The sequence below is a fragment of the Sinohyriopsis cumingii genome, chromosome 18, assembly GCF_028554795.1.
Source record: "Sinohyriopsis cumingii isolate HCF-2022 chromosome 18, ASM2855479v2, whole genome shotgun sequence".
Lineage (NCBI taxonomy): Eukaryota > Metazoa > Mollusca > Bivalvia > Unionida > Unionidae > Sinohyriopsis > Sinohyriopsis cumingii.
The window spans coordinates 81,803,593-81,817,505 of record NC_142978.1 but is presented as its reverse complement, the minus strand read 5'-3'; the positions used below and the strand labels follow the sequence as shown (position 1 = coordinate 81,817,505).

Sequence of the window (13,913 nt, the reverse complement as noted above, 5' to 3'; positions counted from 1 at the left end):
CACGACCAGCATATTAGTACAAATATAAAATGTTCCCCTCAAGAGCGGCCACTTTTATTTCCACCAGATGCATCCAAAACCAATAATTCATCTGATTATCTCTATCATCGATACATGTCTCCCAATGTCAAGTTTCCGTTATTGAAAGCAGTGTTGACTAAAGTATATGTAACAGTAAAATTAATGCTATATCATTGTTTATAAAAGTCAACGTTTACAGGAAATGGGCGTAACAATGTTACGATAGAGTTTTGGGCTTCACACATCTGTAGATTTCTTCTCCTTGATGATTTACAACCGGATGTAATTGTCAAGATCATAACAGGGTCAGCAGTGACTAAAAAGTAGATATTGTGCATTAGCACACACTCAGAAATTAACCCCGACAAAACACGGTACCAGAAGAAGACCGAAAATTTGTGTGACAACACATTATTGCTTCCTTTATGAAAGCATTTCATCCACTTGACAAAAGTTTTGTCTGCATAATTAAATTTTTTTACATTTAGCAACATCTGAATAAATTGTTACCAATCATTAATATGTTATCACGTAAACAGAGACATTATTTTAGAAGAAAGTCATTTATTCTACCCGACATCGGGTGAGGAACTTGCCAAACAATTTTATGTAGTAAAGACTCGAATAAAACAATTAAATGCAGTGGCTGTATAAGAAGGGGACGTGTGTGTGTTTATATATATATATATATATATATATATATATATATATATATATATATATATATATATATGTATATGTTAGCAAGATCAGATAGGAAAAATTTCACCACAAAGGCTAGTTGTGGGTGTCTCAAAGGTGATAATGATTAACAGTGCAAATAACCAAATAATAAGCAAAGATACTTCATTCACTTTATACTTTAAAAGATAAATATATGGTTTAACCAATCTACATGACTAATCCAATTTTCTGTGTGCTTGGATTGACTATACAAAAGTGATGGGCAAGCACCCAAATGGTCTATACAACAATTATATCTCAACTGACTGATGAGTTCTGCAACCTCAAACAATTCCATTATGACTTGATAAATTTAACTTGTGATAATTTAATGACTCAAATACACATTTTTTCTGTCACCAAGTGATGGCTGAAAATTTGGCAGCTTTTGCCCAGTCTTTAATCAATATTGGAAAATTAAAGGATTTCTCAGTGTAGACAACCAACCGATTTGTTCTCCAGACCTTTTCTCCCTGATTTCCCAATAGAATGAGAACCTTGTGCATACTTAGCATCTTTCCATGCCTCCAGTAGCTCTTGTTCAAGAGATTTTGAATACAAAAATGACCAGACAGGCTACAAATGAATGAATGCCTATATACTGTCACAATATTCAAATGGACAGCAACAGAACCTTTTAAAAATTGTATGTAACTGACCAAATCCAAGCTAGTGTACTTTGTTAGGAACTGAAGTCTAATGACATCAAGACCAAGTAACTTACGCGGCTTGAGACATGAAGTCATCATACAAGTATCTCTGTCTCTTGGATAAACTGCACATCACAACATGCTCAAACTTCTTGGGCATTTGCTTTTCAACATCATCTTTTAAGCGACGAAGCAGGAATGGTCTGAGTACCTTTCATGAGAAAAATATATACATTCATTTTAAAAGAGTCAGTTTCAAATAACATCCCTGTACAAGATTACATACAATTATTAAAATCCTCACATATTTGTTGTCAATGACAATATTGTTACAAGATATGCATGTTCCAATGCATCAACTGCAACATTTTAAAAAAAATATGCACATATATATTTACGGACTATACAATCTATACTTACAACTCGGGTCCAACTGGAAACAACACAGACCCTCAGATAATGCACAGGCATATCAAGGTCTATTTTGTTTGCAGGCACATTATGTAATCACATGTCTGGGTCTATGCAGTTTGCAGTTGTAACCAACACATAATAAGTACACACAGTACTATATTTGTGAAAGAATGATGCTAAAAGAAGCAGTAGGAACAAGAAACTTTTCAAGCTGGATATCTATATTCAACGGATGTGTTCATTTCAGGCCAACTAGATTAAAGGATGATTCCTAATGACAATTATTAAATTATTATTGACAACTTTTACTTAACGTAGCTGTAGCAGCAATGCAATGTTGCAAAGAGATGATGGACAACAAAACTGCAATCACCACTTTTACAGGTCATTAATGAGAAGAGCTAAAAATAATTGGCTGAGATCAGATTTTGTTTGTAATCATAAATTATCAGGGTATATTAAAGCATTTCAACATCATTTCTCAACCATGCATTAGCTCCTCATTAAGGTTTGTTACTGATGGAAGGAGAGAAAGTTCATTATCCCTATGTTAATAGGAGGAAATCTGATACCTTCCATCTGAAACAATCTCCTACACTGCCAAGCAGAAATGAACCAAATTTTGTAAACTAATTGCATATGTAATAAACTTCCAGAAAAGTACCATTACAGCAACACTTTTAAATATCTTATTTAACAAACTTTATACATCAACTTACAACATGAGGACACATTACATTGTCTAGAATGGGGAGAGGGAGAAGAAAAGAGATCAATATGAGATTCTGTTAACAGTGGTACAGTGTGAACCTGCTATAACACGAATTCGGATTTAATATGGTCATGACGTGACTACCAAAATTTTATATCCATGTATTTTTCTCGTACACGAAAACAAGTATGAAAAAAAAATTGGGGAAGAGATCACGCATGAAGAATACAAGATGATTGTGGCGTGGCTCCTGAAATTTATATATATATTTTTCTCGAACATGAGAAAAAAGTTTTTTACTTCATAAAGGTATGAAAAATAATGTGTAAAAAGTTTATTCTGGGATCGCATAGGGCTTCACCATTGTTGTAAACTAATATTTTTTCCCCCATATTGGTGGCCAAACATACCATCTGGCGATTTTATTTTATTTTATTGGAGATATTGTTGGGTGTTTAAACTTGTATATATAACCACTGGTTTGGAGTGGAGAAATTCACAGGCCCCATGAAAGGATATAAAATGCACTAAAATGTATCTACTGTTACATAAACAATTTCTTTGTCCAAATGGACAAACCATCTTAACAGTGCACTGTTGTATCATAATCCACTTATGTTGACATCGAGCACGAGTACTGTATGTTGTGAAACATCAGCTTTTTATGTGGTTGACATTTCTGGTAGTGGAGATCAACCAGATGAGGCATTATCTCATAATCTATCTTGCATCGGATTTTCAGCTGTGCGCTAGAAATTAATATATTTACACAGACTGACAGTTGTGTGTGGTTGTTAAGTAAAATTCCTCTTCTTTTTACTCAGAATTAAATCCTTCAGAACACTCACATTTTCTGTGCTAATCCTTGTCATCAGACCAGAACACCTGGGTCTCTATCGTCCGTTGACCCTTTGTTAAATTTCTGACGCACGAGTGGAAGGCAGCATCACTCCACTACCACAAAAGGAAAAAAAAAAAAAACACCAAACAAAAAAAGGGAGGAACAGTAACTACAATTGACCAAATGATGGCCAATTCCTTTTTTAATAATGTATCCAGATAAAATAGTTTGCTGAAATTTCAAAGAAAACAGATTACCTTTGAAGCACTCATTGTTATAAAGACGTACTAAGCAAATGGAGAAAAAAAATCAGTCTCGAGGATGCAATACAATTATTTGATGTTGCCGCCACTGTAAGAAACAGGCATCTGTTTGGTTCTCCAAAGCTGTTCTTTAGCGGTGACTTCAATAACACATGCACCTTTCATTAAAGAAAGGCGACCACAACCTTCAATAAAAACAAAGCACTTTTCTTTAAAAGTACCAAACTTACATAAAAGCAATGAAATCTGTTGAATTTTTTCATTTTCTAATGTGATGGAACACATTTACTGTGCCATGAAAGTTGCCTTTTTGCATGGAAAAAGTTTATGCTTATGAATGCTACCAGTGCCAACTTAAAATGTGAACTTTTACCGACTTAGGATGTATCGAAAAGTAAATGTGCTTCATAATTCGTTGAACAATTGTGCTGTTTTTCTACTGAATTCAGACCTATATGACCTGTGACAAAATTATTTAATATTTTAAAGCTTTGGGTGCATAACTTCGATGGAATTACTTATATTGTCGATTCAATTTATGTGATGAGATTTGCAGGCGAGTACAGTGTTGATACTCTATTCATGCTATACAATAGACATATATAGACACGTATATGTACCAATCCGTGGTTCTCTAAATAAAGTAAAATATTATATATGTCTTCTGTTTTCTCTACAGGTGTATTTCCCAATTAATATGCATATATTTAAGATGTTAACAGTGCCAATGAAGCATGTATTTACTGCCTGCATTTATTACCCCACCCATGAACCCATGCATATTTTTGGGGGTACATGCATTATTTTCTTCAGCTAACCGACCTGGTTGCTTAAAACACGGTTCATTGTATAACACGGTCAGGTTCTATGGCTCCTAACTACCGTGTTATAGCAGGGTCACACTGTATATCTATGCCAATTTTACCAATAAAATTTGCCCCTGTACTGAAGAAGACAAAAAAAGTCAATTATTTGTGTATTAACAAACTGTACCCATATTTTAAGTTGTGAAACCATATTAGGATGAAAGCCAGGATTACATCAAATTAGACTATCTTACATCATATTATACCATCTCACCCTGAAGGAATACTAGCCCGTTTTCCAGCATTATGTCTGAACATGGCCATGATCACACTGGCTTAATATGCAAATACAACATGCTGAATTGAATACAGCCCTCTCACTGGTCAAACAAAAATGATATATTACACCTAATGAAGACCCTATTTTCAGTCAAACAATGCGGGGGCAGTATTCCAATTCAGTGAGTTCACTTGTACAGTAATCTGGAACAATCATAGCTATCTGAAGCGGAAATGTCAATGTTGATTCTCTAATGTTGCTGGACATATGGGAGAAGTATCTGTGAATCAATGCCGATGGAAAGAAAAGAAAAAAATGGGTACTTGAATTTTTATTTTTTCATTCACATACAAAAAGTGCAACTTGTTAGTGATTTGACAGCAACAATACAGCACCGGAAGAGTCGGCTCATATCTTTGATGGTTTCAGGCACTTATTAGCCAATTTTCTTTCTGCTTGTGGGTCACTAATTGCAGGTGCACGGGGGGCCCCAAGTGGCTGAGTGGTCTCTGTTAAGGATTACTGCCACCTCACCTCTGTCTGCGTGGGTTTGAGTCTCGGATTAAGACAATGTGGGCATGTCAGAAAGCTTCCCAGTAGCTTCTTGAGGGTCGGTGGTTCTTTCCGGGGATTTCCCAGGTTCTTCCTCCACCATTAATACTGGCTGCCATGTATAGCCTACTGCGTGCTGAAAAATGGCATTAAAACCCTACAACAACAACAGCAGGTGCACAAAACAGTAACAATTGAAGTACGTCTTTTTTCTTCTGTACTGGTAAAATCACTCATCAGCCATTCTGACACATCAGCAACTGCACCGGGTTTCAAAGTTCATTATTCAAGGGAAACCTCTTAACAATATGATCACAAACAGTTTGTAACAGTCCCTTACATCTTTACAGAATTGACAACACTATAATCACAAACAGCTGTGTAATAGTCCCTTACATCTTTATGGAACTGATAAAGGCTACTTTCATACAACTTACTTTCAGCCATATATTTTCTAGTTCCTGAACCTACTCTAAGTTTAACATCTGACTTTTGTTTCTTACAGTCATGGCTTGTGAAATTTATGAAGCCTTTACAGATCTGATAAGCAATTGTTTTAATAATTCAAGCCTGTTTTCCCCAAGTTTGTGGATCACAGGCTCCTCCTGTTGCATGACTAAGTTGTACTTGTTAAATGTGTGTCTGTGTGTGTGTGTGATTTGGATTTTAAACGTAGCTTTAACAATTTTGCAGTCATATTGCTACAATGTCTGCAGTGTGACAATTTATAGTGATGTCTAGAACTAAGGCATCATGCCACAAACACGTAGCATGATGTCCCACCCAGTCACATTATCCCGACACCAGGCCGACCAGTCCTAACACTAATCTCTTAATGGTGAGCGCCAAGCGAGGCAGTTGTTAGTACCATTTTTGTTAAGTCTCTGGTATGACTCGGCCGGGGATTGATCCCACAACCTCCTGCATTCGAGGCGGATGCTCTAATCACTAGGCCACCGAAGCGGTCTGTACTTGTTAAATAATGGAATTTTGTGGTTTAAAAATAAGCAATAAATCTTCGCCCTCCAGGACTGCAAAGCCTTACACATACTCATAGCCTTTTCCTCTCTGTAACTGATTTTTTTTAAAATTATCTTTCCGGTCTTTTCAAACCAATGGTGTCTGACATCTAGACATAGCCATTTTATCTGATTTCTTTGATTTAGCTTTTTTCTAAGGAACCTATCTTGGGTTTCATTTACATGCTGAGACAGGCTTGAGGGTAGAACTAGCCCGACTTCTAGATTTATCACATCTCAAAGCTTTACTGCATATGCCTGACCTCTCGTTTCCTTCTTTATTGCTAGATACATGTGAAACTTTATCCTTGGAACTAGACACTTTCTCCTACTTTTGGCTTTAGCTCTTTTGCCTTTAACCTCTTGCTTCTTGGTTTCTTTACCAAAATATATTTGTAAGGGTTCCCACTGTTACAACAGTCTCTTTATACCTTCACCAAGAGACAACCATCTTGTTACACAATGCTTCAATATTTTTCTCTGTTCTTTCCCACAAAGAGTCTGAAGATCTCAGGTCCATTTGTCTAATCACACTTTCATCCAAATAATATATGTCCACTAACAAGTTATCAAATCTAACAGGCAGCATATCAGCCCCCTTTTTAGCTGCTAAATGTATCAAATAGCATGAACATCTACTCAGAATCACTGAGGGATTCACCTTAGTTATGTCCAAATGGGAGGTTCAGTAATGGCGGCTATAGGTGGAAGCTAGTAAAGTGGGCTCTGTAGATTTTGGCAGTTATAAGTGGTTATTTTTACAGTGAAATGGTTCATACTTGTTGGGATTATGTGTGAATATTCAAGGAATGCAGGACATGCAACATTATTGGTAGATCTTAATCAGTTTTGAAAAAAAATATGTTTTTCCATTCAAAATTCAAATATGATGGAATAGAGATGGAAGTTTAGTGGTGCAGTTTTGAGACATTCCCTACCTGATCTGTTTGACTCATTTACTTACTTCAGTGTAGTTTGCCTTCAATTGTAAGAATTGTTTGGCACATGGTGAGTAATAAATGTCAGTGTCACAACTGAGTAGTGAGAAAAAATTAGTCCAAACAAGATTATCTACAAGTATGAGTGGAAAGAAAGATCAAGGCAAGCAACAAATAAAAACCAGATTACAGAGTGGCACCCTGATGGAGACATCTGACACAAGTATGAGGGAATCAACCTTGAGTACAATTCAGCTGGACTTGGATGAAATAAAGCAAAGTCTCAGAGGGAGCATTTCAAAAGCAGATTTCACATCTGCTATTGCTGACTTGGTGAAAAAGGATGACCTAGCAGAAATTGTTACAACTATTGTGAGGAAACTGTTAGAGAATGTGAAGGAAGATCTGAGAATGGAGATAGTAGCAGAAAGTGAGAGGGTAATAAAGGAGAGGACAGGAGAGTTGATGGACAGGGTGGATTCACTGGAATTTGAAAACCACCAATTGTTAGAAAAATTACAAGAAGCAAAGAAGGAAAATGATAAAATGAGGATTGATATGAAAGATTATGAGAGGAGATCAGAGCAAGCAAGTGCAGCTTCAAACCAGTTCGAACAATATTCAAGGAAGCTGAACATAAAAGTTTTAGGGCTGGAGGAGGAGGAAAATGAAAATCTGAGAGAAAGAATTCCGAAGTTGGTGAAGGAAGTCACAAAAATTAATTTAGATAACAGGGACATAATGGCTGTGCATAGGATTCCAGGTCGACAGGGACAACCAAGGCCAGTGATTGTCAAATTCTGGAGTCTGGATTGTAAACTTCCAATTATCAAGAAGCGGAAAGATTTTCTGCAGTACAAAGGAATTAGACTGGTAGAGGATGTAACCAGGCTGAATACTGAACTTATAAATAAATTATCTAGGCATCAAGAAATTGACAGTGCATGGTATTTTAATGGATCTGTGTATGGTAAAACCAAATCAGGAAAAAGGATAAAATTTGACATCTATGATACTCTCATATACACATTTACTAAGTTGTTTACTCACTTTTCTCAACATTACTCTTCCATGATAAATCGCTGAGTCTCACATTTTTTGCTCATACATTCAATCACCCACCACTTCCTTGTATGCGCTCTTTCACTCTTTCTTTTTCTTCCCTTTTACCCCTTTTTTCATTCATTAAGTTGTAATTTATATTCTTTTTAATCTGTGCCGTTTGGTTTACAAAACTGTCTCTAGCTCCAGAAAGGTCTGTCAGAGGTGCATAAGAGTTATCGCAAATGGAGTTGTTTCACTTGTTGTCCATAGTATACTGTATCAATGTTAAATGCAGCCAAAGCTACAGCCTTTACTGTAACACCATGGATGATTTTATTATGGATGTTTGTATTCTGTGTGAGTGTGAGTGTGAAAGCCATGCATATGATAAACTCAAGGTGATAATTACTTCATACATTCCTGTACAAGAATATGTATGTGTAAAATTTCTGCTGTTTTCATGGATAATAAAATAAAAATTATATCTATTAATGTTAGAGGCCTGCAAGGTTCAGTCTTAAAACGAAGGGATATTTTTCACTGGGTAAAACAAAAGAATGTATCTATAATATGCTTGCAAGAAACTCGGTACAAAGAACGATGAAATATATTGGGCAGCTGAATGGGGATACAAATGTATATTTAGCCACTGCTCTAGTAAGAGTGCTGGGGTTGCAATATTTTTTAGAAATACTTTTGAATTTATAATTCATAGAGAAAGATGTGACAGTCAAGGGAGATTTATTATTTTAGATATTACAGTTAACGGCAACAGAATAACCCTCGTGAATTTGTATGGTTATAATGATGATAATCCTAGCTTCTTTAGAAAGTTAAAGGAGGAGACTTTATTTTTTGAGAACTCATCAATTATAATGTGCGGAGACTGGAATACTGTTCAAGACTTAGATTCGGATACTTATAATATTTTACATGACAAACACCAACGGTCTAGGGCAGCGATTCAAGACCTGAAAAACGAATTGGAATTAATTGATCCCTGGCGAAATTCCAACCAAGACTTAAAGATGTATACCTGGAGGCAAATATCTCCCTTGAAACAAAGTAGACTAGATTACTTTCTTGTATCAGATGACATTCATATGAATACAGCTGATGCATGTATCTTACCAGGGTACAAGACTGATCATTCAACTATTGTTTTGAGTGTGGCGTTTTCAACGTTTCCAAGGGGAAAAGGATATTGGAAATTTAATAACCAACTGTTGAGGAACATTGAGTATACTGATTTGGTCAAAAAGTGTATAACTGACACTGTAAATGAATATTATGTAGGGGGAAATAAAGATGACTCTCTCCACGTTTCTTTTTCCTGTAACGACCAAATGTTCTTTGAAATTTCGAAAATGAAAATAAGATCTGAAACTATAGGTTATTCTATTAGGAAATCAAAAGAGAAACGGGAACAATTAAAGAAAATTGAGCAGGAAATAATAGAAATTCAGGGGGGACTGTCGAATAACATAAATGGGGAAATTCTGGAAAATTTAGAGAGAAAAAAAGCAGAATTAGAGGAATCTAGGAAAAAATACATAGAAGGTGTTATATTAAGATCTAAAGCTAGATGGTATGAATTTGGGGAAAAATGCACAAAGTACTTTTTAAATCTTGAAAAAAGAAACTATGTTAATAAGACAATAAAGGAGATTATTTTAGATGATGGGACAAATATATCTGACCAAATAGATATTTTAGAAGCACAAAAACAGTTTTATATGGAATTGTTCAAAAGTAGAATTGCTCAGCTTGATGATGAGGCTATTCATGAAACTCGAAATAGATTTTTTAATCACAATATTAAACTTAGTCGAGAGGGAAGAGAATCATGCGAGGGTCTGCTTACAATTAATGAATTTGGTATGTCTCTAAAACGGATGGAAAATGGAAAAAGTCCTGGCTCGGATGGATTCACTGAAGAGTTCTATAAATTCTTTTGGAAGTCTCTGGGGGGATTTATATGTAGATCAATAAATTACGGATATACTGTAGGAAAACTTTCAGATTTTCAGACTCAAAGAGTCATCACCTGTCTACCAAAGGAGGAAAAAGGCAGAAGATATTTTAAAAACTGGAGACCTATATCACTTTTAAATACTGATTATAAGATTGCTTCGGGAGCAATTGCAGCTAGGATTAAAAAGGTTCTTCCATCAATAATCGGCGATACTCAGAAAGGATATATGAAGGGTAGATTCATTGGAGAAAACACCAGACTATTATATGATATCATGGACCAACTTGAGAATGAAAACAGATATGGTTTATTATTGTTAACAGATTTCGAAAAAGCCTTTGACTCAATTAACTGGATCTTTGTGGAAGAAGCTCTACAATCTTTTAATTTTGGTGATTCCGTTTGTAAGTGGCTTAAACTGTTTTGTAATGACTCTAATAGTTGTGTTATAAATAATGGACATATGTCATCTTTTTTCAGACTAGAAAGTGGATGTCATCAAGGAGATCCCCTTGCACCTTATTTATCATTGGGGTTGAGATTTTAGCTATAACTTTAAAGCAAAACGTGGATGTACGGGGAGTAATCTTTGACGCCAGTGAATATAAATTGGGTCAGTATGCCGATGACGCTTTTATTCTTCTTGATGGATCTAGTTTTTCTCTTGAAGCAACTATGAATATCTTGCAAGGTTTTTCTCTATTATCGGGACTTAAATGTAACATAACAAAAACAAAAGCTATTTGGATTGGAAACAGGAAATTTTCTAATAAAAGAATATGTCCTGAAATGGGCCTAATTTGGTCCTCTTCTAACTTTACACTCCTTGGCATCGAATTTTCTCCAGATTTACAACAGATGGTGGAAATCAATTATATGAAGAAACTAACAAAGGCAAAACGAATACTGGCAAGCTGGAGTCAAAGACATCTATCAATAGTTGGTAAAGTAATTGTTGTAAAGACTCTTGTTCTGCCCATATTCATACATTTTTTTTCAGCACTTCCTAACCCATCAGCAAAAGTTGAAGCAGAACTAAATCGCATGTTATTTAAATTTGTATGGGGTGGAAAAGTAGAGAGAATAAAACGTGATATACTAGTTTCCCCAGAAAACGAGGGAGGACTAAATATGATACACATATTTTCATTCATTAGGTATATTAAGATAAGATGGGTTAAAAGATTGCTGGAAAAGGAAGATGGAACGTGGCAGAACTTAGTCAATACAACTATACTCAGAAATAAAAAGGATATTTGGAATTTAGGGAGAAGGAAATTAGAAAAATTTTGTAAGTTCATTAAAAACAGTTTTTGGAGAGATGTAATTTTGGCAGTATCTAAATGGAAAGAAGAACCGCAAAGTCCTAATGAGTATCTATCCATGAGTATTTTAAATTATGTCCCCCCCTAAAATGATCTATCAATACAAATCCTGGACAGAAGCTGGTTTTGAAATTCTGAACGATCTAGTAGATGTTCACGGTAATTTAATACCTTTTGAGATAATAAAACAATAAACTGGAAGCAATGATTTCTTGAAATACTTCTCCTTAATATCCAGAATTCCTAAAGCATGGAAAGATGCCATAAAAAAACCACCTAGTACATAATAATTTTGATAAGCAGGAGGATAAAATAACGAACTTGCGAAAACAAGATTCACTCAAGTTTGTTTACAAAGATCTTTTACAGGAAGCTAAAAGGCAACACACTGCGAAGCAAGAAACTTGGATGCAAGTATTTAATAAAAATATAAGTAGTGAGGAGTGGTCTGATATATATAGCCGGGCAAAATGCTGTACCAAGGATACCAAGTTGATCTCTTTTAACTTTAAATTAATCCATAGAATAATCGCTACTAATGATTTTCTTAAAAGAATTAACATATTTGATGACAACAAATGTACTTTCTGTAAGAGTGAAACTGAAAGTATTGAGCATCTCTTTTATGACTGCAGTATTACTTCACAGTTTTGGTACCGTTTTATTGAAGTTTTTGCACCTTTTTGCCCAAATATTGTACATCTGTCCAAAAAAGAAACATTTTTAGGAAGTGAACAACTGGACAGTTTGGGTAATTTTCTGCTTATTTTGGCAAAATATTATATTTATACTTGCATATTCAATATGAAAAATCCTTCTATTTTTGCTTTTAAGCAAATAGTTGCAATGCATAAGAACATTGAAAATTACACTGCTAAGGTAAATAAAAAAGAGGACCAATTTCTTCAAAAATGGACCTCAACAATGAACATTTAACTTGTCTCTGACTTGAGGGTAAACAGGAACAAAATACTGTAATATCACAAAAGCCATGTCACCTAGATTGTGTGCCATATGCATGTGTATATGCGTGTTTTTCTTTTTTACTTTCTCTGTAGATTATATTTATTATCCCTAGATTATCTGATAACCAGAAATGTTTGATTGTAAGGTGACCCTGGGATGGTTCCCCGACCCATTGGTCAACCTATTACGGGGGTTAAAAAAAAATAGTTATGTCCAAATACATCTTTATTGCAACGTGTCATCACTGAAGCATTTCTGATTCAAAGGCAATGCAGCTATTCCAATCTTTTTCAAATCATCATCCAATAATGTGAAAATATTTCCTCAGTAGAGGCTCCATCACATGTTGGAACTGACAGAAGTGTTCCAGTTACAACCCCATCTGTATTATCAAAATATCTAACAACTGGGTACAGCTTCTCTGAATCATTGCTACCATCAGTTGCTATACTGAAAGGTTGGGATGAAATATTGTTAACAATGCATTCCTGTACTGACTCGTACTGTTAAATAAAATAGCAGTAGTTTTTGTTCTGCCACACTGATAACTATTTCCTACTGATGATTTGGAATACATGTACGTAAACAGTTTAGAAGCATGGTCAAATGCAGCAATTGCAACATTATGCTAAACCAAAAAGTTTGTAAAATATACTTCGGCCTTAATGACCTCCAATAGTTTCTGGCACTGCAGATCCAAATCCCACAGAGGTCAGCGACTTACAACTTGATTTCATTGCAATGTACTCTGTATGTTTTTTTTTTTAATTCATGTTGCGGAGAGTCATCTCGCCCATCGTGGGATTCTTCAAGTCAACACAACATAACGTGCAATAAATATAATTAACACCTTTTTTCTAAGCATGACCAAGTGTATGAGTAATCTGTTTTATACTTTTGCAACCACTGCTTCAGCTTTTTACAAGGCTAGTTGTCCTATCCACCTTTGACACATTTTTGCCTGAAGACATTCTCAGAAGACTGGATGACAAAACAAAAAACAAGTCCAGATCAGATGTGTGCGTCTCACGAACAAAATAGACAGGTTTAAAACATCTAAGGTACCACCGTATGGTTAGTCTGGTTCCCAACCAAAATCCACTCAGTCTTAGATGAAACTTCAAATCCGAACACAGTCTAGTACGAAAATCTGGATCCAAAACGAACCAGTACAAAAAATATCCAGAATAGAAAGAAAGAAAAAAAAACAATCATATTTCTGTACTTTTTGCTATCATTCTCCAAGTCTGTAATTTTAGTGTTATTTTTGTAAGACTTACAGCAAAAATGTAACAGTTGGCAGGTCTGCAGTTGCTTGAAAACCAGCAAGGTCTTGATCATCGTCAATATCAGTCAAAAATACTGATTAACTAATTATCTGCTT

At 35.2% G+C, this 13,913-nt stretch overlaps 1 protein-coding gene across 1 annotated transcript in view; it reads right to left on the bottom strand.

Moving 5' to 3' along the window:
* LOC149777156 (uncharacterized) overlaps positions 1 to 13,913 on the bottom strand; it is a 185,255-nt gene that overhangs the window by 114,396 nt on the left and 56,946 nt on the right. Inside the window, exon 20 of the mRNA XM_089941382.1 lies at positions 1,469 to 1,605. Coding sequence (XP_089797508.1) covers positions 1,469 to 1,605 — 137 coding nt within the window. The remainder of the gene's footprint in view (positions 1 to 1,468; positions 1,606 to 13,913) is intronic.